The sequence below is a fragment of the Lampetra planeri genome, chromosome 15 (genome assembly GCF_965212315.1).
Source record: "Lampetra planeri chromosome 15, kcLamPlan1.2.h2, whole genome shotgun sequence".
NCBI lineage: Eukaryota > Metazoa > Chordata > Hyperoartia > Petromyzontiformes > Petromyzontidae > Lampetra > Lampetra planeri.
In genome coordinates this window covers 618,607-643,623 of record NC_136121.1, presented here as the reverse complement: position 1 = coordinate 643,623, position 25,017 = coordinate 618,607, and the positions used below count along the sequence as shown (strand labels likewise).

The 25,017-nt window shown below is 54.8% G+C and overlaps 1 protein-coding gene across 2 annotated transcripts in view; it reads left to right on the top strand.

The window, feature by feature from the left end:
• The window catches only part of LOC144722577 (protocadherin Fat 1-like), a 110,310-nt gene that overhangs the window by 50,167 nt on the left and 35,126 nt on the right, over positions 1-25,017 (top strand). Inside the window, exons 3-10 of one of the 2 annotated variants that reach the window (XM_078600775.1) lie at positions 10,693-11,007; positions 17,125-17,186; positions 17,768-18,082; positions 18,985-19,195; positions 22,058-22,144; positions 22,989-23,128; positions 23,339-23,614; positions 24,546-24,756. In XM_078600775.1, coding sequence (XP_078456901.1) covers positions 10,693-11,007; positions 17,125-17,186; positions 17,768-18,082; positions 18,985-19,195; positions 22,058-22,144; positions 22,989-23,128; positions 23,339-23,614; positions 24,546-24,756 — 1,617 coding nt within the window. The remainder of the gene's footprint in view (positions 1-10,692; positions 11,008-17,124; positions 17,187-17,767; positions 18,083-18,984; positions 19,196-22,057; positions 22,145-22,988; positions 23,129-23,338; positions 23,615-24,545; positions 24,757-25,017) is intronic. The other variant, XM_078600774.1, reaches the window with a different exon arrangement.

Sequence of the window (25,017 nt, the reverse complement as noted above, 5' to 3'; positions counted from 1 at the left end):
GTGGGTGCCCGAGGAAGGAAAGAGGGTTGCTATTAAAAGTGTGAGATCCTTGGGGGGTGGACCCGTAGGTGGTGACATGTTGGGAAGGGGGAGGGAGCAAGTGTCACCTGCCGTCCCCTCCTGGCCCCTTTGCCCTCCGTCTCCATTGTCTGGAGGCACTCGTGGTTGCAGTGAGCGCCTCGCTTGAATGTAAGCGACAGTTTGATTGCCTAAAGACAAAGTTTTAGCCGTGCTTCTGCTGCCAAATAAATTCGTTTCGGATGTTTACACGCCGCGTGGTTTAGGTGGTAGCGGTCATGCGGCTTTTGACCGTGGATTGTATACGTGCATGCATATATATAAACACAGTGTGCGTACAAACACACACACTCGCAAAGACAATGAGACTTTTCCAAAAGCATCGTTGCGATCTGAAACGGTGATGATTGATCCGCTGTTGGATGAAGAGCTCCCCCTAAGCCGTCGCCACCTCTCACGGTTGTGCGCCGCAGCAATGTGGGTCGCTGCTGAGCGCGAGCTGATTTCACCGCTCCGTGTCTCTTTAGTGGCACGGACGTTGCACTCGCGGTGTTGTAGACTTCGGTGTTTGAGATATTTTGACGTGGTCATCGAGGCGGTCGTGGCCCGCTCGTGTCATGAACCGCACACCGCGTGGAGCTGCTGCGTTCTCGTGGCGACCCCCGGTCAAGGGATCCCCTGTACTGTCACTTTACCTCTTCGTGCCACCACTTAATATTTACTATCACGCTTGTTTACCCATGACAGCCTCGCAGAGTCTCAAGGACTCTTTTAGGAGGGCCCTGCCTAAGTGTTTTTGCAGTCGCGGCTGACGATTGCTGTGTATAATCCCAATCGAGTAACTTGCTGCGTAAGTTTCCAAATTTTGGACCTTGACCCTGGCACACAATTGCGCCGGCTCTCGCGAATGACGTAACGAGAGCTTTGATGTCCACTGTGAAGCAGGCGGCACGTAGTTATTTGTACGGTAACTACACACACCACCACAGCATTAACCGGGGCGGCCGCTGAATTCGAACCGTTGAATCTCTGCAGCGAGCGGCGAATGCGCTACCGCTGGGGTCGCGTCACCGCTATCGTGAGGCCTTGTGCAGCGGTGAACTCTGGAAGGGGTCACTGATGGACAGGGCCAACTGCATGGTGGACCCATCCTACGGTGTTTCTCACCGGCTACCTGCATGGCCCTTTCAGTGTTCTCCCGTGTGTGTATGTGTGGCCCCTCTCTGGACATTCTCGATTCCTGCCTACACATTCCGTGGAGAGAAAGTGGCTGGCCACCTTCATCCGGGGCCCTCAACGAAGAGTGCCGTGATGGTGCAATATTGTGATCTAACATCACAATGGGATATTTTTTTTGCACAGTTTAGTACGCAGCATAAACAAATGGTGCTTTTTCTGGAAGATTTCACTGTTTTTGTAGGGGATGTTTCAATTTGCGTACAGTAAATTTTTAATGTATCTTGTAATTTAATTGTTTGTTGCGGTTGCACCCGAATCAAGAGCCGAATGGCTCACAGGGTTATTCCAAATAAATGAAAACTGAAATCTTTCCCGGGCAAGTGTAGAGTCAAGTGCGGGACAGGGGGGAGGGGTGAATATTATCTCTGTTGATGGGTCTGAGCCAGCAGTGGAATTTCCACATTTCCGTGCTGGGGGGGGTGGGGTTAATCCCTCTCAAGTATGGCCACTGTTTACTTCCACGTGTTGATTTCCACTTGCAACCTCCCAGGTCCGATTCAAGGCTCTACCGACAACACTTGTAGCGCCCTGCCTGTACCCCTGGGGTGGAGGTTGACTGTTTGAAGTCGGGGCTGTGTTTGCGCGTTACTCGTCTTGCGTAACAGACCGAGAGAAATCGGGAAGTGACATGCCCCCGATCACGCGGTTTGTAAACGGTGCTCTGTGCGAGTGAGCAGGGCGCTCCAGCACAAGGGATTCGTGCACACACACACACGATGAGAGTGAGGCTAAAAGAGTGTCTGTTGTTGCACTGCAGTCGAGCCATTGCCTAAAGAAAGCCTCCGAACCAAGGCAGTTCAGTAGAACTTTGCTGAAAGGTGTATCTACTCGAGGTTCAAGTTTTTTTTTGTTTTTAAAGACAGGATTTGTAATGGAAAGTAATTCAACGTTGATACAAAGGCCCACGTGGAAAGTCTCCAGGTCCATTATGCCGATAAACTCATGGCGGCGTGCAGCCAAAACGGGAGTCTCGGGGCGCAGCGTCACTCGGAGCCATGCGGAGGTGCCGCCATCGTCACGAACAAGATGGCTGAAGTAGAGGGCTTGGTCTAGCCCAGGAGTCGCCAACCAGAGTAACAAGAAGATAAAAAAAATAATCGAATTCGGTACAAAACGTAATATTTCAAGAGCCGCAGTGCACGTGAATTCATTCATACACATACACAAAGAGAGACGGAGATAGAGATCCCCCGTATAGCCTTAACAGACTGTTGGGGCAAGTGCTGTTAGCGAGCACCTATGAAGGCCAGAACGGCACACGACGGTGGGGGGGGGGGGGGTGGCCAGCACCACGTCCAGCCGCCTTTGTCTCCCTAGTGGCAATGTTTTTACGCACCACACCAGGTACTCATTTGAGGCTGAGTCGACCTAGAGGAGGCCCAGAACCGGTTCAGATAATCATGACCGGTGTCGGCCATGAGCGGGAATTGAACCCGGATCGCCAGGTTCGTAGCGTAGTGCGCTAACCGGTACACCACCACTACCCACTCCCCCCACACACACACACTTGCACACACACACTTGCACACACACACACTTGCAGACACACACACTTGCACACACACACACTTGCACACACACACACTTGCACACACACACTTGTGTTATGTCACGAAGCAGTCCATAAAGAGCCGAATGCGGCCGCAGAGACGCAGGTTGCCGGCCCTTACGGCCGTGATGGAATTGTCTCGAGGTAGAGTGTCAATATTCACGACAGATTTGCTGTACCACCACGTGACGGGTCACCGGCACCAGTGAAAGCGACGTCAGGCTTTTGAAATTGTTGATCATTTATACAGGAGTTAAAAAAAAATCTCCGCCTAATGGCTGTGGAGGCACGTGTGTATTGCGCGCCCCTTGGCTTGCGCTGGCACGACACGAGCGTGTTCTTACTGGAATGCTGCTTGCTCAACTTCGCTTCTCCGTCTACCGGATTTATATTTGACTCGTCCACGCTGTGTGCAGCCACGATAGCTCACGACACGCGTCTTCCTCCGCACACCACTCGCTCCACTTCCTCCCTTCATCTCTTTTCCCAAATGGCCACAGCCCTGCTTGATCCAAGCAACGTGCGGATATTGTATTATCTGCTATGTTCTTTCTTTCTGGCCACCTGAGACCTTTCTTGTTGGCCGTATTATGTCTTTAGCCTTTTGAGTATTATGTCTTTAGGCTTGTGCTTTGCAACACCATGTTTTTTTCCCCCAAAGAACGTCGTCATATCCAGCAACATTTAAGATTCCCTGTAATTCTCGCAAGCCCCTCTGCTGATTAGCTACACACACTCTCTTGATCTCCGTGGATCTAATTGCTGTCAGAACTAAGGTCTGCGTGTTCCTTTTTTGCCCGCGTAATGGTTGTTTTTAATCATGGCTTTTCCTGTGGGAAATTAAGCCCTAATATAACAGCACAACCGTTTGAATCATGCCTCATGTTCTTCTGTCGTCTGCTAGCTTGATGATTTCCCTCGTGGTATCAATGTCAAGACTTTGGCAGGTAAATATGAAGGTTTAAAGTCCATACATTTTGTGATATTAAGCTCTGACACGAGTGTAGGCCTCTTTGAAGTATACTTTAATGTCTGTCAAGGAGGCTACCGATAACATCAGACTGGGCACACTTATGCCTAGCCGCGCGTAATTAGTTTGTTAGCGAATTGTGACGTGCGGATAATCCGTCGCGCGGATAATTGGATTGTGCGCGATTGGGATCAAAGCCGAAATGCATGAATTTGACGTCGCACCGTGGGCCCGGGTCACCGTTGAGAGGAGGACGCGCGTTTTCTGGAGCCGCTCGAGGTGGCGTCCGTTCCACGGAGGGCGACCGACCGCGGCGCGCTGCTCGGTGCCGCCACCTCTGCTGCTACTGCCTGGGGTCATGGAGCCTCCCGCTGGGCCACGTGCCCCCCTGCCCCCCCCTGCTCCCCCCCCTCCCCCTCCCGCCCTAATTGGTGCCTCTCGCATTCACGAGGGAGAGAAGAACCGCATTTTAAACAACACGAGCATCGCTACAAATGAGCGTGAAGCGTACACCAGAGTTCACCGGTGCGCGCGTTAGGCACGGTTATATCCCGACGTGATTTATCTTTCAAATGAAACTAAATCATCGTGAATGCGTCTCTCGGAATTTTTCCATTAATGTTGGCTTGCCGTAGAATTCAATGCATTTTTCACTGCATTTAATGTGTGTACTGTGCTGTAGAATTCACTCGGGATTTGCACAAGCCTACGTTACGTGTACATTTACCATTTATATTTTCTGACAATCTACGGAGCAACATCTAAAATCTCCATAAGGTAATCTGAATACTATGTCGTGTGTAGTTACATTTTTGTGCTTATATCTTTTTTGAATGGCAAACATTTTACTTTGTTCCATAAAGCAGTTGAAATGCACTCACCCGCGTCTAGGGTGAAAGTTTGCCGGTGATGGAGCATTGGCAAGCGGAACGCTCCGGGGCCAGTCGTTTACCGCTAATCCATGGGCAGCTCCTCTCAACACCCACACGATGCCTTGACGCTTGGCTTGAGCTTTGCCTAACATAATTCACAAGCTGGTCAACTACAACTGCATTGGCTTCTACTGCGTACTATTCATAGAATGGTCACCGACACACTCCGGACAAAGACATTAGAACACCGCTCCAGTGTCCAGCACTCGGGGAACTTGGCTAATGCATAACATTTATGTACGTTTGATGTATACGTTTGATGTACAGTACAGAGTGTACTGTACAGTACAGAGTGTACTGTACAGTACAGAGTGTACTGTACAGTACAGAGTGTACTGTACTTTAGTGTGCCGCGACCACCCGCTGCCAGTTGGTCAGTGCTAAAAAGAGTTCCATGCTTAACACGATGGCAACTTTTTGTCAACTTTGCTAAATAATGGCTATGGCCAGTGAGTGTTTATCAACCCGGCTCTCCATATCGAGCTTGGGATGGCGTTCGTTAAGGTCAGCAGGCACGTTTCTCACCAGTTTTGTTTATATTCGCGAATTAAAAACGACGACATCAATTACCGACCGCGTGGGGTAATGGTGGCACGGTTGAATCGTGGCTGAAAATGAAAGCGACCCTCACGCAGTTGTGCTTCCACTTCCTCGGCCGTGCTCGTAGCTAAAGAGCGAGAAGAAAGGGTGCGGAGAGTTGATAAAGGCCGCGGGCCGTGGCTGCGACGGCGCAAATGAGGCGTGCTCGGTTCAGACGGTACAAGCAGCGCTTCGAGCAGTCCCCGAGTCGGAGAAAAGGCGCGCTCCGACGGGGGAGCGGTGTTCCTGCTGCGTGTGCTGAAATGCCATTGAATGATCTGCAGGTAACTTTGGACGTATTTGGCCGACAGCGGTCAGATTGTTTCCGTTCGCTGTGGGAGGAAACCGGTGAACCCAGCGGGAACTTGCAGGACAGGTTGGGGGTGGGGAGGAATCACTTACAAATGCCACACAGGTTCCTGATTTGGGAGTTGAACCCAAGACATTCTTGCTGTGAGGCACGAGTGTTACCTCTGCGCCTCTCTCTTATATTTAGCGTATATATTATTTTCTGCACGTTAACTATTTTGGGGTGTGTTCCATGGGCTGTTGTGACATTGCTGTGCACGGATCCGATTTTCAGGCCCTGAGCTCCAAATGTTTATGCACAGTAGAAATACAACACTGTGGTGTCGGGATTTCAGGTCGGACAAAAGTTCATGGCACTTGACTTGGCATCGTTCTTTTGGAGGTGGCGTTGGCTCAGCCTTGCTGGTGAACGTGTCTGTACGCAGTTCATGTTGACTCTGTGCCACATTGGAGGTTATTGGTGCGGAGAAGCAACGGTTGAGATCAGAAGGCAAAGCCACGTGGATCCGGCTGCATTAGATTGGAACGTAGAATTTTGTGTCTCCATTCACCAACCGCTGACGTTGACTAAACAAATGGCGACTGAACTGTGTCCCAGTGAGGACAGAACGGTTGATGACTCGCATAGAATGTCATTGACTGCAGTGGCGAAAGCTTAAGGGCCAAGTTTTGTACCTAACCTACAAGCTGCCCAGAATGAAACATTAGGGATGCTGCTTTGGCAGTGGTGTCAATAAAACTAACATTCATCTGCTCGAATAACATCAGTCTACTCGTAGTTAACTTAATTACGCCAGCTTAAAAACGTCAACCCCTTGCCCGTTTGCCGACAACCCCTCCTCGGCTGCTGTAGACGCCAATTCCCAAAAATGGGTCGGCAGGATGTCGACCGGCCTCGCGAAATCCGGCGTGAACACGAGCGACATTAAATCCGGGACATCCTCACGGCAAACCTAACTGCAGCACGAGGCCCGATCACGCGGCTGCGCTGCTCGCCCATTCACTCGCGGTGCGTTGCATTGCGTCTCGCGCCTGCGGATGTTTTTCAGAAGTTGATTTCGCCATCACACAAACATTGGCTCCCACACATGTGGCCGCGCTTGCTGTAATCCAAACGTAATGTCATTTGACGTGCAATAAATAAGCCAATAAACCAGCTGCCTAACGGAGCAGGCTTTGACGCGGATGCCTAATTGGTGCCATGTTTATAGCCTTTGCAGCAGTCTGATCTCTCTTCTGAAATTACCATGACCGGCTTCTTGGCATTAATAGGTCAGATTTACTCTCCAATTGACTCCAAAGAGATTGTAAGTGCGATATTTGCGGACCTTACAAAAGCCATTTGCCGCTGCAATTCGGAATGATCCATAGCATCCTGCCTAAGGCATCTGCCATCGCAAAACGTACTCATGACTCAATTCTGCGAATGACGAGAAAACCCATTGCATCAGAAAAAATAGTTCAGGCTGGAAAACAACTGGATTTAAAGACTCGTAAAAATGTGCACTGCATGTGCAAAAGCTATGTGTGTTTATTTAAAACTTGTCGTACTAACAGTCGAAATGTAGACGCTAATTGGTACAAATATTGCCGGTCCCGCACCTGTGCTGAAGGCACTTCAGCGGTGCTGTTTACAGGGTGAGTGGGGGTGCGGGGTGAGTGGCCGTCTGAGGGATGTGCAGTCCAGAGGCGGTTGCGATGCACGCTCAAGGCTGTGTCTCGTCTAACGTCGAAACAAACGCGGGGCAGGTGGTGAGCGGAGTGCCTCGTGAGTGGAGCGCCATCCCTATGTCCTGCTCGAGCCGTCGGTCCGGGGCACGGAGGAGGAGGCGCAGGCCTCCAGCCCTGGCTCCGTTACAGCCATCGTTGGCAGCTCGCTCGGCACGCTTCGTCTCATTGATGGGGTTTTGGGGCCGTGACCTTTAATCCCTGGGTGTCGATGCCAATTCTAAGCCGTGTTACAGTGAGGCTCATTGTATATAGCTTAGTGGGCCCTTACCTGTGGAGATGACGGTGTTACCTCTGTGAAGTTGGTGTTTTGTCTCTCTCTCTCTTACCATTACCCATGAGCATTCTCACTTTATCTTGACTGGCCTCGGGAAGCACGGCCCGTGCTCGTGTGGGGTTCTGCACCACCAAATGCCCCTTTGGCACCACCCAAGATCACTTCTCCTTTGCGGTGAATCACTATCCTTGCCCCCCCAACAAACTAAACCATGTTTTTGTTTACCAGGCAAGACCCACCACAAGTGATAGCTCAACAAAGTGGCTTATGTGTAGATTTATAGCAGCCAAATACTCTTAAACGCATGTTGATTCAAAATGTCGAGGAAAAAACTGTCAGGACCCGGAGAAAAATTCACACGACCACGGGGAGAGAGAGAGACACGCCCCAAATATATAAAGCAGGCCTCAGGGTCGGGATCGAACCCAGGTCCTCCTGCATACCAGGCGAGGTAGTTAACATTTTGCCCCCCCCCCCCCCCCCCAATGCTGGAGGAGCTGGAGCCAGGTGTGGTGGCGAGCTTTGCTCTCGGTGCTGCCAAGGCTCCCCTTTGCTCCCTCGTGCTTCACGGCGATGCCTGTCGACAAATGTAGCTCATGCCAGCTCTGCCTGTAGTTGTAATAGTCGCCCATGGCGTGTGTGTGGATCGTCCGCAGTGGATGCTGTGTAAACATCACGAGTGGAGCTGTATTTACATTTGGCTGTGTATGCTGCTAAACACGGGAGTGGTGGATCCCTCGTGGTGGATCCTCGCTGAATGGTCAGGTTTGCTGGCTTGTCACTTGCTTTTATCACCCCCCTCCCCCCGTAACTTTTCAAGATGCATGAGCTACCACCAACCAAAATCTTAACGTGCACCTAAAACTGTACCAACAGTGGGCCGCCCTCATGTCCCTTCAGTTGGATTCTTCCAAATTGAGGTCCGGTGTTTGTCATTTTCTGACTTATTGGTGCCCATGGATCGCAGCTCTGCATCTCTCGGCTTCTGCGGGGCTGTGCACAATGACCAAATAGGAATCTGGGGGACAGAAAAAAATATTGACCTTTTACCAGCGACCAATAAATTTCTCCAAAAGCCGAGCAGATTGCGCACCAAGGACAGCTGGGGCTTGCGTGGGTTTCTCTTGCCGTGGGGGTCGCGCCATAAACAGCGTGATTTAGGGGGCTGCCGTTAATCGAGTTTGTATGGAAATTTACACGGTTCATCGTCACCGTGGAAATGTGTAAGTGGAAGGCCTCGGATGTCACACCAGGTGCTCGCTGTATGTATGCATATTGAACTTCTTTCTGCTGTGATCGCACGAGCGGCAGGCTTCACGTGTCGATGGGATTTACGTTCCCTCAACGGTGCCGAGATCGGACCGGGATTAGGCTCGCGCTGCGCTGGCTGGCAGAGAGCTGTTGACCGGCTCTTGCGTGCCGTGACAAAGGGCAGCTGGCGAGTTTCGTGGTGGTGCTCGGTTATTCAGGGGGACGGCGCGCTGGCAGTCAATCACACTGCAAAGAGCGAAGGGGCCTTCGGGTTTCCTGTCGGCGGGCGGGTGGAAAGTTTGAATATCGCTTTGCGTTATTCCTTCCGCACTTGTGCTGCTCGAGTATAAGATCCACGTCAGCTTGAGATTGATCACTGCGATCCGTGCGGTGTGCGACCGTCAGACTGAGGGGGTGGGGGGGGTAGGGGGTGGAGCCCTGTCGCTCAGGTGGCTGTTACCTGCCATTTTTCCCGAACCGCATGCAATTTAGTGATTGACTTTCACGGGAGGGTCAACTATACCGTGTCTATTCCAAATTAAATCTCAAGGCTTTGCGCACAAACGGTTGAGGTGCTGCCCGGGTTGTGCGTCGCAGGTAATAATTAACCTGTGCCGCACGTGCTTATTAAGGGATCTAAATAACTATGAACGCAGAGTGGAAGCCTGGGGGTGGTGTGGTGGGGGGAGGTTGCCATCCGCGGAAACGCTGGCATGACATCCTCTGTGTGTGTTCGTAACGGCCGGCTTGCAAGTGGGGCCCGGCACAATAGCGGCGGAATCCTTCCGTCGGTGGCCGTGGAAACTGAATCGTAATGGGGTTTAACTCGCCTGTCGTTGAATGCAAAAGAAAAACAAAGAGTGTACATTTGTTTCCAAAGGTCAATGCCAGAGGTCAGGCGGTTGCCTATTTAGCAGTAAAGTTTAGAGCAGAGCAAATGTAAACCAACACGCGAGGTTTCTTTGCCGCGTGTTTACTTTGGCTCGGGCCCCGTTTTAAACGAGAGCGCCCCTAAATCTGCCTCGACGTCCCACGCAGTTTTACGTGGACGGTGACTCCGCTGCGGCCGGGGCGTGCGCTCGTGCAATCCGCCCCTCCTGTTGAGCCGATCTCAGCGGCCACCGCTTACTCTCCCTCATTGAGGACAGTCGTTTTTGTGAATCGAGCGAGCGGGGGGAGCGTGAGCCGCAGTCAGGCTCTGGGTGCCGGGAATCGAGCGGCGTAGGAGGCGGCGCGGGGAAGCTGCCGACGGTTTTTCACCCCAGCGCCAAGCTTTAGAACGACCGCATTTTTATACGCATGCTGTGTGTTTTAAATGAATAGTTTACTGTCTTTTGTGAAGTTAACTTGGTCGGTTGTCATAAGTAATGCATTTTGGATAATCTGATTAGCCAAGTGCACACCATCTCATTTAAGTTGTTTTGCTGACTAAATGAACCGTTCTACATCCGGCTATTGTGAATAAAACTTGGACTATGGCAGTATTAAGTAATTGACTGCCTGTGGTGAGGTGCAGTGCACCATGAATATCAAGTTCCCAGCAGTTCACATTTTCCTTAAGCAATTGTGGCCGGGCGGTGCTGCGACCACACAACACTTGACGCTTGTCAATTTAAATCCCATTCGGGTTACCCGAAAACATCGTTACTCCTGGCCGTGTAAAACAAGAACCGCTTTGCGGGAAGGCAACTGTGGAGGTCGCCCTGCGCCGAGACCCGCGTGTGCGAGACCCGCGTGCGCGAGACCCGCGTGCGCGAGACCCGCGTGCGCGAGACCCGCGTGCGAATGCCGTGTGTGCGAATCCCGCATACGAATGCCGCGAACTCTGTGTGTCGCGCAGGCGTGATCCGCACGGCGGAGCGGCTGGACGCGGAGACGCGCTCGCGCTACTGGCTCAGCGTGTTCGCCGTGGACCGCGCGCTTGTGCCGCTCGCGTCCACGCTGCACGTCTTCGTCGAGGTGGAGGACGTCAACGACTGCGCGCCCCTCACCGAGGAGCCCATGTACCGCCCCGCCGTGCCCGAGAACTCTCCCGCCGGCCTCGCCGTGCTGCAGGTCCGCGCCAGCGACGCGGACGCGGGCGGCGCCGCGCCGCTCTCCTTCCGCATCTCCAGCGGCAACCCCCAGGGATTCTTCTCCATCGACGCCCGCACCGGTGAGCTCCACTGTCGCGTGGCGCATCTCCTCCGTCGCGCGGTTGGCTAACGTACGGCGTGAAAGAAGTTTGACATGCATGCGTGTGTCTCCTGCATCGCATAGCATGTGTGTCTCCCTCCATCTAATAGTGCCGTGTGTTTTTCCCTCCATCTAATAGCGGTGTGTGTGTCTCCTGCATTGTATAGCGTGCCGGATTGTGCGGCACGGCGTGGGAGCTTCATGGCGACACGTCCACCCACATTCACCCCCCCCCCCCTCCTCTATATAACCGCCATATAATGGTCTGTCTTTCTCTAATAAACTTTTATTTTTATAGGGCGATATGTCACTCCGAGCTTGCGCTCCTATCACAGGGGTGTTAGAGCGATCTATGCGAGGCACAGGGGCCACTTTGGCTGACTCAACGTTAGACCGACGCCTGCTTACGGACACCGGCTGCATCGTCCGCATCCTGACCAGCTGCGGGGCGAAACGTTTTGTCAGCTCGTATGAGAAGAGCCCACAGGCCCCAAGTGGCAGGCGCCTCTGTGTGCGTTCTGCCACAGGCTGCACTTCAGCTTGTGTGCGTCCCCACAGCCCCCACACTGGAGTGGCCCAGTGGCGGCTCCGTGTGTGTATCGTGTGACAGCCCCTGCCAGACTCTCTCGGCAGAGGAGAACTGCAAAGCTGCAAAACGGGTATTGCGGGTGATGTTCGCATCCACTCGCCCCCCGCTGCCCCGCGGCCCCCTGCCCTCGCAAGACCTCCCGCTGTGGCGTTTGTGGACGACGTGATGGGGGGAACCAAGAGAGGAAGGGGGCGGCGCACGTCCGCAGACCCTGGCCGATTGTGTCGTCAGTAGAGAGCACTCTTGCGTAGTGTGGGTCACACACACACAGAGCACATCCATTATTACGTTGCTGTACTGACAAGAGCAGGTGCACTGTGGCAGTGACTTCTCTCCGCGGAGACACGAGGGTACGGCCCGGCCATGGCGCTCGGTGGGGGGAGGCTCCACGCCATGCGAGTCCCAGCGACGGCCGGACCGCCGCTCCGGAGGAGAGCGGTTATGGCGCATGGCGGATGCATTCCTAGAAAATGTCATCGCCGTTAGTTTTCCCTGTGTCATTGGAGTCATGCGGCGAGGAGACGTCCATGATATCTTAAATATCACCCTCGAGACTTTTTATGTATGTTGAACTTCTTTCGCACCGTACGTAGCCAACCGTGCTTATCGGAGGTGCCGGTGGAAGGACAACAAACTAAACATAAAAAGCAGTTCTCAAGAAATTAGTTTTCAATCTAGACGATTTAAAAGTACATAGCTCCCAGCGGCTTACGAATATCGGAAGGAATAAGCGGTCGGCAAGTGAAGCTGAGCACCCAGCAGGATAAGGCCCAGGGGCAGTTCGTCGCCTGCAGCGTCCCCCGATGTTCATGCCTCGCTGCGCAGCGTCTCCATCCCGCACGCCCGTGGCACGATGCCTCACGGCGGCTCTCCTTTCGTAACTCGCCAGGATCCCGGAGAATTGTTTGCGGCACGCCGCAAGCTTCTGAGCAGCTGATTTCCCATTGATTCCCCAGGGGATTTCATTTACTCCGTGGATTCGTCGTGAACTCTCTCCAGCTCAGATGACACCCGGCACTGCAGTGGCGTTGCCAAAGCATTTCGTTGACTTAGCCTAGGATGAGAGTCTTAATAGAGGCTAATCCTGAGAACATTTGAGAGGTGGTACTATAAACTAAAACCATAAACTATTTCTATTTGACTAGATAAGGCCTACTGAGCTACATAGCTCTGTTCAGAAGCCACCTAGCCATAAATGATAGCTCAACGAAGTGGCTTATCACATGAAAATGTATCGCAGCCAAATACTCTAAACACACATTGATTGGAGGGACAACCAGAGGACCCGTAGAAAAATCCACACGACCACTGGGAGAGAGAGACATGCAAACTCCAAATATACAGGCGTCAGGGTCGGGATCGAACCCACGACGAGGTAGTCAACGTCTCCTAGCCACCGTGGGTTCTGCAGCAGAGCGCTGTGGGGCATGCGATTGGGCGTCGTCGGCCGAGGGATCGCCGAGGAATCCACGCGAAGACTCGGCGGGTAGTGGCGCCGTGACGGTGTCGCTGGACGTGCCGCGGGGCATTTCCCCTTCGTCAAAGCTCGCGCCGCCGCCGGCGTGCTCGGACCGTGCGCGAAGCCATGGGAGTCGTGGGCGGCCCGGTGCAATTCATGGAATTTGACCGGCCCGTTGATGACGATGCCGGTGGTGGTCACTGCTGATGCAGTTTTTTCTGACACATTTCACCGCATTTGGCGGAAACTTGCGATTCGAAGATTAATAACGAGGTCATTGCCGTCAGTACTGATTCCAACTGGGCAATACCGCGGCGCAACATTCGTCCTGCAAAATTTTAATCTCTGAATTCAGGTCCCGGTCGGAGGTGAACTCGGCGCATCGTCCCTCCAGCAACTCAAGTTATGGTCGCCCTACGGAGAGGCTGGGCTCCACTGTGGTGGGAATGTGCGATTTCCACCGCTGCTTTGAAGCCACGAGACAGAGGGAGATGACGAGGACCTTCGGCAGACAACGATGGACGACTGGGGGTCGTGTCGCCCTCATTTTCAGCCAGGGCGTGGCAAAGCAGCGCTCTTTTGTCCAGATAGAAGGGGCTAAAGGAGCGCGAGGCACGTCTCGAGAAGAGGTTGGCTGATGTGGCACACAGGAGGAGACCCTGTGTCGAGTGCATTTGCCTGCAGCTAGAACCAGCGGCATCTGGATCAATCAGTGTGGGAGAGCAGCTGCGTGGTGTCTGTTTGAACAAACCATCTTGGACTGCTGCTAGTGGTAGCTGTAAAATTGTAACGTAGTTGAACTTCACTTGCAGTGGTGTAGCAGGACGATGTGGAACATTTGACTGCTCTGATGGAGCACCAATGCTGCCATCTAAGTAAAAAGTGCACAGTGAGCCAACATTTTTGGGTTGTGGCTCTTCTTCAAAGCGCCAAACATTCTCTTGTATATTCCCTCCCAATGAATACTCATGTGCTTTTCATCGTTGAGACGTATATATTCGCGAAAGGAGAATCCTTTGTGAAGTATCACTGGAACAACTGCATTCCGTTTGTGGCCGGGCTGATTTCACACGGAGGGTGAATCACGGGCGGGCGAGCTGTCTCCGGAATTAAGCCAACGGGGCACGGGGAAGAGGGAGAGAGAGCTAACAACAACAACCGCGATTCGCCACGAAGTGGCGGTGACGTCACTACGGTGCTTGTGCCAGGCTATGTGCACCTTGTAGCCACGTGAAGTGTCGAACGCCGCTGGCAGGCAGGAGGTCACGGGGCAGACCCAGGTGCCACGGATCGACTGACTGAGATGACTGGCTGATGCACCACCTGTGGCTCCTAGCCTCCCGGCGCTCCGCTCGTTGTTGTGAGCTTCGTTCCTCCGCCCTCCGTTGTTGCTGGAGGGCGACTGCCTCCAACTGCCCAGTAGCAGCGTCCTTCACGAGCCTCCTCCACAGAGGCCGATCTTGACACCGCTGGCACCAGTCATCGGCAAGTCCACTCAGCTCCACATCCTCCTGCGCCACATCACTCTATCTCTTCTCCAGCCCGTGCCGCGCCTGTTTACCCCCTCTATCTGGCCGAACGAAGGCTGTTTAGGCATGCGGTGGCTGGGAATGAGGTAAACACGCACGCACACACACAGGGGCGTTGGTAACACTTGGCTAAAATACACTTACATTCCCACTCTACTCTAATCACTCTCGGTATGCCAAAGCCATCTTATTCCCTGCCAAAGGAATGTGGAATTTGCACCACTCACCCAAGGCACTTGAAATACCGAGGCTTCTTACCACCACACTGCCAATGAGCCTGATGCCTGCATCCGGGCAAAAGCACAGCTCCGAGAGTAACGCGTGGGGCTCAATATCGAGAGTTATTATCGATGCCCGGTTCATATACCAGCAACCATCTCGAGATATTAATAGGAATCTTTTCAAGGCACAGCATTGTGAAGTGTTCTTGTTGGCTCGGCGTGCATTATTTAGGCTGCCTTCCTTCTCTACGCCTGTTGATCTGAAAAAGGACAATTCCCCTCATGCCATCTTAACGCATTTTTTTTTCATTCTTTCAACACGTCGGAGGAGGCAAACGACGAAGTGCTTAAGCGTTTAATTAATGATCACAAAGCTCTACTTCTGACACTCGAATGCTACAAACGTGAGTTGTCGAGCAGGATCAAGGCCGGCGGTGTTGCCCGTTCTGGCTGCGAGAGTCGAGGGTTTGAGGTCGCGCTGCGGGGCTCCTCGCGCAAGCTCGCAACGGAATTCAACAACTTCCGATGTTTCCTGTTTAGAGGCGGCAGGGCTGAGACGCGCCGCGGCGCCCCCTGCGGACGCCACCCTTGGCGCCGGGCCCCAGGAGGAGCCGGCGCGGCCTCGTTGCCGCATGCCTGCGCCCGAAACGCGATGGGGGCTGACGGGAGTGGCGTGCTCGTGGACGTGTTCCAGGCTCTGAAACGCGATCGCACTAAATTATCGCACAACTCGAATCGTGGGTGGCGGGGGGGCCCTTTCAAAAAATTCAGTTCCACGTGAAATAAGTTCCGCTATCACCTGCAATTAATTTTCTTTCTGCCTCTGACCCTGGTTTATTTTGAATGAGCCTTGCATTGGCAGATTTGGATAATTCCCGAATGGCTGCTTTGGTGGGTGGCAGGAGGCCGGAATGCCCAGAGGAAATGGCTACAAGCACAAACGTGTTCAGGGCGTCTCTTGCGCGATGGAATCTGCAAGATGCGCTGAACCTTCGCTTCCGAGAGCGCTTGATTGCAGCCGCGTGTCTCCACGTCCGGCAGACAGCAGAGATGTGGTCCCGGCATCCGAGGTGCCACCTGTGGCCCTAAGAAGGGAGCCACGGCTGGGAAATACGAGAGCTCAAGAGCCGGGCAGAGAGGCGCCACATCCTGAGATGTGACCCCTGGATGCGTGAATGTTGAAATTCAAGGATAGAAATGCACACGGCTCCTCATGGGATGTGCATTTCATTGCAGCGGCCTTTGTCATCGTTGAGTATTGGTACATGCCCGGTCGGCTTGATTCAACAGGAGACTGTCATGCTGCACCCGTTTTGATTTATGTGCAAGCCTGTTGTGTCAAAGGGCTTTGATGTGTCAAGGCACATGGAGGAGTGCGTGTGTTTGCACGCTTACCTTGGAGTTGTACGGACAGTGGTGTAGCGATTAACACAGTCATTACTTCACTGCGGTCCGAGCAACGTGCTCGCTCAAATCTCTAAATGACGAGAATACCAATATCAGCAGCGAACTTTAATTCAGGCTTGTAAACAAATATATTTAACAGATTTTGTATATGCAGCGCACACCTCATTGTTAGTTAATCTCCGCGCATAAGTGCAACAGATTATACACATACGTTGTAGTGTTGCACCTGTGTTTGTACGGCAGTTTTATTTTACAAACGGCGTCATCCCAATTTCGACGTTTTGGCGAAGAGCCGTGCTGGCCCGCGTGAGTGCGAGTCGGCCGGGGCGTCGTGTGGCCACCGGCCCCGGGGAGATGCCGGCACGCACGGCGGCCCGTTGCTTCCCCTTACCGATACCAGATGGCCCACGCTCGCGCTCCGTCAAGAGGTCCCCACTCCACGGTCGTGATCCGGTGCACCTATTTATTGCAGCGTTAATTTGTATTTATTTAGTGTCGTAATGAGTGGCCGAGCTAAAAACTGCGCTTGTTGCAATGGGGAGCCAAAGTTGAATCGTGATGGCTGCCCACGTTCGTACTCGGAACGTTGGCTGTGCTGCCTCTGCTCTGTAGCCTGCTCGCTCTCGCGTATTTCCAAGTGGCGCCGCCTTTGCAAAATAAGCGGTGCTGTTTGTCGCGTCTCGATGGGTTGATTTTGTCTCCTGGTTAAATAAAGGATGGTAACGACGACGACTGCGACGCTGACAATGTCGTAAAGCAGCTTATGTACCACACCTCCAAGGCGCAAGCTGTGCAACAGTGCCCCCAAGTAGACTAACAGGGAGTCGCCGTGTCTGCGTCGAGGTGAACGACGTGTAAGCCGCGTGCGCTGCCGCTCTGTGTCGCCTCTCAGGTCTCATCTCCACCACCGCACGCAAATTGGACCGGGAGCAGCAGGCCGAGCACGTCATGGAGGTTCGATCGTCCCACACTCCGCCTGCCGCCCAGTCACATGGCGCCACTCCCTGCTTCTTACCGCACCTGAATAATAACAGCTGCGAATTAAAACGCCCCCCCCCCCCCCCCTATTTGCACGGGGCCTTGTGATGCGATTGCATTGACACGCTTTACGAATCCAACCGGTCTCCTACCTGTTTCTGCGTGCACTTTTGTGGCCAAACGTGTGTGTGTGTGCGTGCGTGAACGTGTATGTGTGCCTAGCCTGGCACAAGCACCGTGGTGATGTCACCACCACTTAGTGGCGAATGGCGGTTGTTGTGTGCGATAGTGCAGCAGTTGGCGCGCTGCGAACCAACCCGGCAATCCGAGTTCAATTCCCGCTCATGGCCAACACCAGTGACGATTATTTGAACCAGTCCTGGGCCTCCCCTAGGTCGACTCGGCCTCAAATAAGTACCTGGCGCGGTGTGTGGCCACCCACCCCCTCGTGTGCCATGCCGGCCTTCATAGGTGCTTGCTTAACTGCGCTTGCCCCAACATTCTGTTAAGGCTACACGGGGGTCTTTTCCTTTGTCTTTGTGTGCTCGTGTCGGCAGGTGACGGTGTCGGACCAGGGCCCGTCCCCCCGCTCGTCGTCGGCGCGCGTGGCGGTGCGCGTCCTCGACGAGAACGACAACCGCCCGGCGTTCTCGCAGCGCGTGTACCGCACACGCCTCCCCGAGCGCGAGCGCAGCCGGCGCCGCGAGCCCGTGTACCGCGTGTTCGCCTCGGACGCCGACGAGGGCCCCAACGCCGACCTCTCCTACTACATCGAGGGCGGCAACGAGGGCGGTCGCTTCTTCATCGACCCCACCACCGGGGTCGTTTCCACGGCGCACCCCTTCCAGGCCGGCAGCCACGAGATTCTCACGGTGAGAAGAAGCCGGGAATGAGCGGGAGACTCGGCCGCCGTCCGGAGCGCTGCTGGCGGGGTGAGGGGGGGGCACCTTTGTCTGCCCAGTGCGAATGTTCAGGCTGGACGTCGACTTCAGGCTGAGTTGCCCACGGGGGAAGCCAAGGCCAGGCTCTTGATTCTATTTTCCGCTCGCACTGTATTGTTTCTGGAGTTGAAACCCAGGTCACTCGGATTATAATGTAGTGTTGCTAACCACTGCACCGCTATTCCCGCACAAAGACCAAAGATGACAACGAGCGAAGGGGGGTGGGCCCCGGTCGGACACACGCACAAGCGCGCACAAAGATCCCCCGTGTAGCCTCAAGGGACTTTTGGGGAAAGCGCTGTTAGCGGGCACCTATGAAGGCCGGCACGGTACACGAGGGGGTGGGTGGCCAGCACCACGCCCAGCTGCCTTTGTCTCTTCAGTGACGATATTTACACACCAAACCAGTTACTCATTTGAGGCTGAGTCGACCTAGGGGAGGCCAAGGACCAGTTCAGATAATGTGTTGGCCGTGAGCTGGAATCGGGTCGCCAGGTTCGTAGAGCAGCGCGCTAACCGCTACACGACCACTCCCCATTGCATCCACCAATAATTCAGCCGTATTTTCTCAGCGCGATCACTGCTCATGCAAACCAGTGACTGGTCTCCGCGTCGAGGCGGTGAGCCGAGGCCACGGCCAAGTAAGACGCACGCTGCCGGACATTGCGCCGCTTCGTTCAGCTCGGAGTGGGGGCATGAGTCTGATAGGAGGTTGAGAAGCCATCGCTTGCTGCGGTCCTGCTGCTGCCGTTGCTGCTGCCGCTGCCGGAGGCGAGTTTCCCTCCGCCGCTCGTGACCGTGCCTCTCGTGCCGTACCCTCGGTGCCCCCGCAGGTGAAGGCGGTGGACAACGGGCGGCCCCAGCAGGTGGCGCGTGCGCGCGTCCACATGGAGTGGGTGATGGTGCCGCGGGCGTCCAGCGAGCCGCTGAGATTCGACGAGCCCGTCTTCAGCTTCACGGTGCTGGAGAGCGACGCGGTGAACCACATGGTCGGCATCGTGTCCGCGCATCCCCAGGACGTGCCGCTGTGGTTCGCCATCCTCGGTGAGCTCCTCCGCACGGCGGCGAGACCGGAAGATCCGTTGCCCTCGCCTCCGATGAGCACGGTTGGCTACGTACGCTACGAAAGAAGTTCAACGTGCATACGTATGCTCGCCCACAGCAGTCCGTTACTGCTGTTGCGCACCTCGGTGTGGCGATGTTTTTGTGGGGTTGGTGGGTCACCTGGGGACGCGGGCTGCTGTGCGTGACACCAACGTGCTGAGTGCCCCTGTGGGGGTGGTAGAGCCGGCCGTACCATGCTTCTGTGGGTCTTGCCCACAAGAAAATAACCCAAACGTTTAAAACACAACACTCCTGTGCATCCATACTCTGTGGTTTTTTCGGAAAAGTCACATAGGTATAAAATAAAATAAATGTAATCACGACGTTTCGATCGCAACACAAGCAATCATCATCAGGTGGGAAAACCACAGCAAGAATAATTTTTTGCTGAAGTGGGAGAGAGAGTTGGTGTGGTAAGAGGTTATACAGGCAATGAAGGGGGAGGAGCAAGGGGGGGGAGAGGGAGGGGTGGGGGGAGGTTCTGCGTGGTGTCGTAGTACCTGGTGGAGTATGGATCCCTGCAGTCACGAAAACCTCAAATCGAGATACTCGTGTGCATTGTCTGGACGACTCACTGAATTAGCAGCGCAATTAACAGCACTGATAATTTGCTTCGAAAAAGTATGAATAGCTCAAACATTGTACTGCCGAACTTTAACTTAAATCGTGCTCTTTGGTAAGAAAAACTAAAAGGATCACTGAGCGATCCTAATCAGACTGAATGTGGCAAGGCGATTGAAAACGTAGTTCTAGATTGAAAACTAATTTCTTTCAAACCGCTTTTTCTGTTTAGTTTGTTGTCCTTCCCCCGCACCTCCGATTAGCACGGTTGGATACGTACGGTGCAAAAAAAAGTTTAAACGACATGCGGTGCACTTACATCCTGACACCGTTGAGTGGGGTGGTGGGCGGGCAGTGAGAGAAAGGAGGAGGAGCGGTGAGCCGGAGCGAGGAGGGGGACCGCCCGCTCCGTCGACGCCACCAGGCAGCTGCGTTTGTCACCTTTGCCAAAATGTTTAGTTCAACCGTGCCTCTCTTCAAGTTGCAGCTCGCTCGCCGTAAGTCTCGCGGCAGCCGACTGGGGCACGAGCCACCACCTGTGCACAGCGGAGATTCCGAGAAGTGTCGTCGGGGTCGTAGAAGACGCTTTGTCTCCGGCCTACCGGGGCGACGGTGCTTCTCGTGATCGGAGCCCTTTGTGATGACCCAGTGATTGAGACACAATGCCCCCCCCCTTAGCAATGGAGACTTTGGGGATACAAACTAAATTCATTTAATTGGTTACAATTGACGGATCTATATATATTTTTGTCAGATGCGTTAAGACAAGAGAAAAAGCTAGTTATTAAAATCTATAATTATGTTTTTATTGTAAATGACATCATTCAGAGGGCATGGGCAGGACATGCCATGGCTGGTGGGGGGCAGGGAGGAAAGTGGTGGGGTAGATGGGGGGGGATGGAAGAGTAGGGGGGTAGCAGGGGTAGGGGAGCTGGGGTCGGCGAGATGGGAAGGTAGGAGAGCTGGGGGGTAGGGGAGCTGGGGGGTAGGGGAGCTGGGGGGTAGGGGACTTGGGGGGTAGGGGACTTGGGGGGTAGGGGAGATGGGAAGGTAGGGGAGCTGGGGGGTAGGGGAGATGGGAAGGTAGGGGAGCTGGGGGGTAGGGGAGATGGGAAGGTAGGGGAGCTGGGGTAGGGGACTTGGGGGGTAGGGGAGCTGGGGGGTAGGGGACTTGGGGGGTAGGGGACTTGGGGGGTAGGGGAGATGGGAAGGTAGGGGAGCTGGGGGGTAGGGGAGATGGGAAGGTAGGGGAGCTGGGGGGTAGGGGAGATGGGAAGGTAGGGGAGCTGGGGTAGGGGACTTGGGGGGTAGGGGAGCTGTGGGGTAGGGGACTTGGGGGGTAGGGGACTTGGGGGGTAGGAATGTGGAGCTCGGCAAGCAGTACTGGGCGTTTGTCTGGGCGTGAGTTTGTTCAGCAGACTCCAGGAGGGGTGGGGGGGGGTCTCTGTCTCATGGACCCGATTGGTCGGCTGCCAGCGGCCGGGGTGCGGTTGTTGTCAACTGGCTTTTCACATGCGTGGGTGTGGGAGATGGCACCATTGTGAGCGTATTTACGAGCGCCTTCTCAATCTGGGGGATTGCATCGTAAATACCCGAGATGTGCGAGAATTGAGAGCCCTGCAAAGGCCACGCGGTCGACGGTGTGAACTAAACAAGGGGAGAGGTGGGAATCTGGCCCAGCTGTAGCCCAGCCCAGCTGTAGCCTAGCCCAATGCAATCGGTCATGGGGAACGTGCGACGAAACGCCTTGGTACGGAATGCAGAATGAGTCCGCGTATTTGTTTATCATTAAGAGAAGAGTCAACAGCGGCAGGCTGGGGTTAGTGCAAGGCTGAATTTCTCCCTGAGTGCTTGTGTGTCTGGCCTACGACAAATCAACAAGGAGCTGCCTGATCGCATCAGATCTGGGAAGCGAGGCACGGTTGAGCCTGCCCAACGCTTGAATGGGTGACCAACACCAGGCACACACGTGATGTTGTAGGCAGGACACAGTGCAGCAAAATCCACCGTTACACCCCTCCCACGTTTACGCCCATCGCCATCGTCAACTGGCTCTCACCAGCACGGTGAAGTATGGTCAAATAACCCCACGACCCACACACGGTTTTCCCCGCAAATGCGAGCGTGTGTGTGTGTGTCTAAGCATCTCACCCGGTCACTTACCGCGTTCCACGCTCCTCCCTCCGCTGGCTCTCTGCTGCCCCCTCCCGCCCTCTCGCTGAACGACACGGACCGCCACATGGGGCCACCGGGCCAGAGAGCTCTTCCATATTGTCCAGTTGTCCTGTTCCCACTCGTGCGTGGCGCAAGCTGCCCGTGCGCGTGCCGGTAGCGCTAAGACGTGACGGTGCGGCTCTGCCCGCGTTTACCGTAGAGTGTGGGGGAACTCTACGCTCCATCGCTGGCGCCGCGCTCGCCCCAACGCTGGAGCCGAGGGTCCCTTGTGAGAAAGCGGCTGTGGCCGGGCTGGGAGCTGATGTTGTTCTACTTTTACATTTGATTTGTTACGGATTAAAGTTTTTTTTTATCAAGTGTGCCACGTCTCCAAGAGTGAGTTGACGTTGGTTATCGGTAATATTTTTTGCTTTCATCAACGATGCCATGGAACGACATGGTAGTCCCATCCCTGACCGTTAGCGCATGTTGTGTGTTTGTTGGTAGTGCGCTCTGTGTGGCGAGATGCTAATTACTTCGCCTGGCATACAGGAAGTTGTGGATTCGATCCCGACCCTGAAGCCTGTATATTTGGAGTTTGCATGTTCTCCCCGTGGTTGCGTGGATTTTGCTCCGGTTTTTCCCTCCACATTAAGAATCAACATCACGCGTTTAAAGTATTTGCCTGCTATACATTTACACACGATGAGCCACTTTGTCGAGCTATCATTTGTGGTCAGGTCGCTTCTGAAAAAAAGAGCTATATAGCTCAGTCGGCCTTGGCTGGTAAAATAACACATATTTTCAATAGTTTATAGTGTGTGTTAGCCATTGGAGACCAATATACAAGCTGTGTGTAGCTTTGTGCGCAAGGAGCGAGTGCGATGCTGGGTTACGCGCACGCGGCCAGCTTGGTTCCGTCATGGGTGCGAAGCGCGATGCCGCTGCCGCCGCCGCTGCCACCGCGATCCAGTGCCCGCGGTAAGGGGAGGCGTGCGCCGTGCCGCGTTGTGCCCAGGCGGGAACGTGGACAGCCGCTTTGACGTGGAACGCGGCACGGGGACCCTGGTGGTGGCGAAGCCGCTGGACGCCGAGCAGAAGTCGCACTACAACTTGACGGTGGAAGTGACGGATGGGACGCGCGCCCTCGTCACACAGGTGGGCCGCACTGCACAGGGCCCGTCGCGGCGGGCACGGGGGTGCGGGTTTTTACGGAAATGTTATCGTTGTCATCGCGCTCGCCGGGTCCCTGAGACTCTTGGTCAGGAGGGTCCAGGTTTCTTCGCGGCAGGGGGCGATGTCGCCACGCTGCACGGAGTCCCGTGCGCACGGCAACGGCTCACCGGCTCGCGCCGCCCTCGCCCTCAGATCTACATCAAAGTGATCGACGTCAACGACCACCGGCCCGAGTTCTCCAGGCCGCTGTACGAGGCAAGCGTGCGGGAGGACGTGCCGCCCAACACGGAGGTGGCGCGCGTGTCGGCGTCGGACGGCGACGAGAAGGACCGCCTCATCTACACGCTCTACGGCAGCGCGGAGCCCGCCAGCGCCCGCCTCTTCCGCCTCGACCCGGCCACGGGCGTGCTGTACACGGCCGAGCCGCTCGACCACGAGAGCCAGCTCCGGCACACGCTCACCGTCATGGTGAGGGCGGCGCCCGCTGCGTCCGCGCTACCCCAAGGGGTGATCAGGTTTACAATGGTGGAGGACAAGGCGCGTGTCTGTACTGACATGCGTACAGAACCCGGTTCAGTGTGACAGACGCCAGGACTTGAAATTGACTCGAGACGACTCGAGTCAATGTTGACAAACGGAACGCATCATCCTCAATTAGTGGCATTCTCCAGCGGTACAAACTTTGGCAGTCTTGGCAACGTGATGCGCGGGGAATCTACGTGTACACGCACCTGCGTTGTGGTGAAGTGCGATGAACTGTGGAGTGTCTAGTCGGGGACACACATTTCCAGCGTGTCTACCCAAACCACTTGCACGTGTCCCGTGAGCGCGGTGCACCTTACCACCACGTGTCCCGTGACCTCCTGTGACCTGTGAACAGGACTTGGCCGCTTCCTCATGGCCCTGCGCACCGAACGGGCGGTGGGAGACAGATGTGGTGTGCCCAGTGTGTACGCGTGGATAATAGTGAATAATAATTTAGAGTCGTTACGCGTCGCACGGCAAAGAGGGAAACCGCAGACGAGCGAGAAGGCAGGCGGCAGGCAGGCAGGCGGTGAACCAGTGACAGCAATTGGCCAAGGTCTGCGATTCTCTGTATGGACGTATTAGCGGTACACCGGTGCAGCATAAGACACCGGTCATTGTAAAACGGTTTAAAAAATTTTTTTAACTGACATTCTTCTTCCGACTGCAAGCAACATCACTGATTCTGATGCGTACCCCGCAAGATTTTCCGACCGGGGGTCGCAAATTGTGGGGGAAAATAACAAAAGTTAACGCGGAAAATTTGTGGGGTTTTTTTTATACTCCCACGCACCGCCGGTTATACCCCCAATGCGTTCATATGTTCAGGTTTTTAACCATCAAACGAGCACTGACCGTGACTCCGGCTGTGCAGGTGCGTGACCAGGACGTCCAGACCAAGCGCAGCCTGGCGCGCGTGCTCATCACCGTGCTGGACGCCAACGACCACACCCCCGAGTTCACGCTGCGCACCTACCAGGGCTGCGTGTTCGAGTCGGCGCTGCCCGGCTCCGCCGTGCTGCAGGTCACGGCGCGCGACCGCGACACGGGCGACAACGCTCGCCTCTCGTACGCCATCGAATCCGGTGAGCGCAGCAAGGACTCGCCGTCCTCCTCACCGCCACCACCAACTCACCGCCATCACCAACTCACCGCCACCACCAACTCACCGCCACCACCAACTCACCGCCACCACCAACTCACCGCCACCACCAACTCACCGCCACCACCAACTCACCGCCACCAACTCACCGCCATCACCAACTCACCGCCACCACCAACTCACCGCCACCACCAACTCACCGCCACCACCAACTCACCGCCACCACCAACTCACCGCCACCACC